The sequence below is a fragment of the Centrocercus urophasianus genome, unplaced genomic scaffold (genome assembly GCF_019232065.1).
Source record: "Centrocercus urophasianus isolate 14NV4802_14NV808 unplaced genomic scaffold, USGS_Curo_1.0 seq_16, whole genome shotgun sequence".
NCBI classification, from domain to species: Eukaryota; Metazoa; Chordata; class Aves; order Galliformes; family Phasianidae; genus Centrocercus; species Centrocercus urophasianus.
Genome location: NW_024884711.1, coordinates 29,096,908 through 29,100,600, shown reverse-complemented (window position 1 = coordinate 29,100,600; position 3,693 = coordinate 29,096,908). Strand labels below are relative to the sequence as shown.

Below are 3,693 nucleotides of genomic sequence, written 5' to 3'. Positions count from 1 at the left end.
CTGTCACAACCACCAGTGAGTTCACATACACGAGGTACGCATTTTAAAACTTTCACCAATACAAAATTACTCTAGAAAGCATCATGAAACCAAAAAAATTTAAGTACACAACACTCCACTTCGGACCTATACTAGGAAAAAATAACACTTGAATTCAGCTTTTACTGAAAATTCAGTATTATAATACAAACAATTATTTCCACTCTAACTCAAAAGGAGAGTGGTGCTCAGGTTATTATTCTGTGAGACTTTCTGTCCTCGTGCAAGATGCTTCTGAGTTTGTCAGATAGCAGTAATTGCCTACCATACTCCAGACAAAAAAAGAGCATGCAGAAGCAGGACAAACTGCAGAAAAATTAAAGAGGACACATCACTCGAGGAGAGGGCAGGTGTCAGCTCAGAATTTAAACATGCCTGGTTGGAACAGACACCGTGGAAAAGTGAGTTTCTGGAAGAGACTCAAGAGAATCAAGAAACAAAATCTTGGCTCAGTTATAGTAGCTACTTTTTCTTTTCTTCTTCTACATTATTTTTTTTTAAGATAAAAACACAATTGGATCTTTTATTAATAATAAAGTTTGTATTATGATACTAATAGTATCACTGACCTCCTGCTTTTCTCAGCAATCAGTTGATTTCGTCATGGGGACAAAAAAATTAAATGTTGACCTCATAATTTTAAGAAATCAGAAAAACAGACCATTGCCAAGGAATGTAGAAGGACGGTGATATTATCACCTAAAGAATTTCCTAATGCACCACTACTATTAAAAAACTAAAAAAAAAAAATTACCCGGTAATATTAAACCTACTCTTCTCATCAGCACAATGCTTTGAAATCACTGCAAAATGAATAATTGGCATTATTTAACTCAGTTTGGGGTTTCATTCAATTAACCTGCTTTTATTCCCAAACCACAGCCAAAGGTTCATCAAGCTTAATTGCAAAATCTTAAGAAATAGTTTATAGGGAATTTGAATTATCTTTCTCACATTAGCTTAAGAACTTCAAGATAGAAACATTGCTTCTGGCACAAAACTAAAAGTAAGTTTTAACAGTTATACAATCATTTGTTCATGAAACTGTACTGAAGGTACCAAAGTTAGCCTAAAATTCGCACTCTTATGTTCAGAGCCATCAGAAAACAAAGACTGCCTACAGGGCAGCTCACAGACATACTTCTTTCAGTTTTTATATGTTGTGAGCTGGGAGAAGGAAGAAGTTTTGTTTGACAGACATCCCAGCAGGTGTGTTTCCTAGCAATCCAACAAGTAAAATTACAGGAAACTGGGCAGGAACAGAACTGCATTTCATTAGGAATTTACCAAAATTTCAAATCAGCAATTTAACAATTTTGATATATCTTTGCATCTAAGACAACATTTTGTATTATTAATAAATTCTCAGCAACTAGATGGGTTGCTCCATGAGAGCAAAGCATCATAAATGGCGGTAGAATTTCTTTTTTTTTTTTTTTATTCTTGTTTCTATGGTTACCAAGATGATTGTAATTTGTTGAAAAAAGAATGCACTAATTGTAAACATTATTAGATGTGTTCTAGGTGAACTTCCATGAAAGTGAACTATGAATGGAATCAAATGAAAAGCTAAAGAACAAAGCAATGCTTGCTTCAGATGCAAACATCTTTTTATTGAAGTTTGCAACCATGACTGTTTTTAAGGCACATAAACTGGATACACACATGAAAACCCTTTAATTCTCATATGGTCAAATGCTAAATATATTCCTCCTCTACATTCTTTTTGACTAGCAAAATCTATTGCTGTGGTTTGAGAATAAATACAAGATCTGAATCTGCTTTGAACAAAATACTGGTTTATAAGCTCAGATGCATCTTCTCTGCTACGATGAGCATCTGTGGAGGAGCACAGTCAATACACTTAGAGCCAGTACCATTATTACCCTGCATCTGCAGACTACTGCTGAGGCTATTAGGATTTATGGGCAAATTCATTGACAGTTAATTTCCCTAAATATTACAGACACCGAGCAGGTAATTTTTCAGTCTGGACTATGATCTGGCCTTGTGGTTTATGGCCAAATTAGAGCTCTGATATAAATTAAATTCTGCAGTGCAGAAGTTTCATGGCCCAATCTCATAAGATTTTCACCCCAAATGGGTTGTAATTTCAAAGATTAGGGGTTCTTGAAAAGAAGTCTAAGCAGAATTGAAGGAGGATAGAGGAAAGTCTGTGTCCACACTCTCAGTTGGACTCACTCTCTGTTTCCTCCCAAAGGTTCCCTAATCACCTATACCATATGTTTGCTCTCAGTCTCCTTTTTGGAATTTGCCAGCCACCTCCTACAGGTGGAAATCTCAGAAAAGTTGTCAGGACAGTTTTCTCCCAAGCTCTCTACAAGACAGGCAGGAAGGGTATGAACTTCCCCCAGCCTCATCTCAAACAACCCCCAGAAGACCTGGCACCTTCAAGGACCTTGTGCCATGCAATGCACACAGTCAACACTGTGCTGTAGAAGTAAAAGCTGGCAACACAAATCTGTCATTGCAATACGCACTTGGGACTAACAAAACCCAAAAACCAACTAGATCTCATGGCAGAGGGGTGCCACATTGGACCCAGAGGAGAATAAGTCAGATGCTTTGCTGTGTAGATGTGACCCTGCCAGGTCAAATGCTTTCTCTTTAGAACAGTCCACAAAGACAACACAAGACATAAGATTCTTCCAATATTAGATCTCAACATGACCAAGAGAATGGGTTCAGCTATCATGATTAGAAAACCCACTCCATTCCATGACCTTGACAGACTCAGGTTTCAGGTGTCAGCTGAATGTATATCAGGAAACTGAAACAAAAAGAACATAGAAGTTCTACATTCCATAAGGAAACTCCTCTGCTCTGAACATTTGGATTAACAGACCTACAAACAAACAGTGAAACCGTAAATACACTCTCAATTTTAGTCCTTAAAATAAAAAATTGTTAATTTGAAAGGACATACAGCTAGCAGGTCAGAAATGTGCTTAGTTCCTCCGGAGAATGTGGTTAATAAAATGAGTGAGTTATAAATCCACACCCAACAGACGTTAAAAAAATAATTAAAAAGAAAAACTTGAATAAAAATAATTAACATGTTCACAAAGCAAATCAAGTTTATCTAACAAGTCGGAACACGACAATACTGAATTTCATACTCAGAAATTCTTCCAGCTCACAATTTTTTTCAGGGTGTTTTCAGCTCTGAGGACAGAAAAAAAAAGGCAAAAATGAGCTACAACTTAAAGCCTCTTTTCCTGCAACTGCTTTTGAAAGCTGGAGAGGGAAATACCCTGCAGGGTAGATGAAGCGTTTTTTCTCATTAAAGAGAGAATCTGATAATTCTGTGGGAAATACATTCTAATAATAATTATAATAATTCTATCAGGAAATAAATTCTTCAAGACAAAAAAAAAAAAAAAAAAAAAAAAACATTTTTTAAAAAATTAAAAAAAAAAAAAAACAGAATTAAAAAAAAATCAGCATTTCAATTACAGCACACAGACATTTTTTTCTTTAATTTTCGGGGAGTTTTTTTTTTAGTCAAAGTGACTAATATGTGCACACTTTTTTTGGTGTATATACATCAGCTAGGTGTAAATTCAGATGTTATAAGTCATTACTGTAGCTGGGATAGACCCATTTTTACCCTCACTGTAATCTTTTTGACCT

General features: G+C 35.6%; 1 protein-coding gene across 6 annotated transcripts in view; it reads right to left on the bottom strand.

The window, feature by feature from the left end:
• The window catches only part of CACNB2 (calcium voltage-gated channel auxiliary subunit beta 2), a 230,526-nt gene that overhangs the window by 7,640 nt on the left and 219,193 nt on the right, over window positions 1–3,693 (bottom strand). The window contains exon 14 of one of the 6 annotated variants that reach the window (XM_042816663.1): window positions 3,023–3,225. The exons of the other annotated variants lie outside the window; for them this stretch is intronic. Coding sequence (XP_042672597.1) covers window positions 3,220–3,225 — 6 coding nt within the window. The 3' untranslated portion in view covers window positions 3,023–3,219. Of the gene's footprint in view, window positions 1–3,022; window positions 3,226–3,693 lie in introns of those variants that run through there. 6 annotated transcript variants of the gene reach the window in all.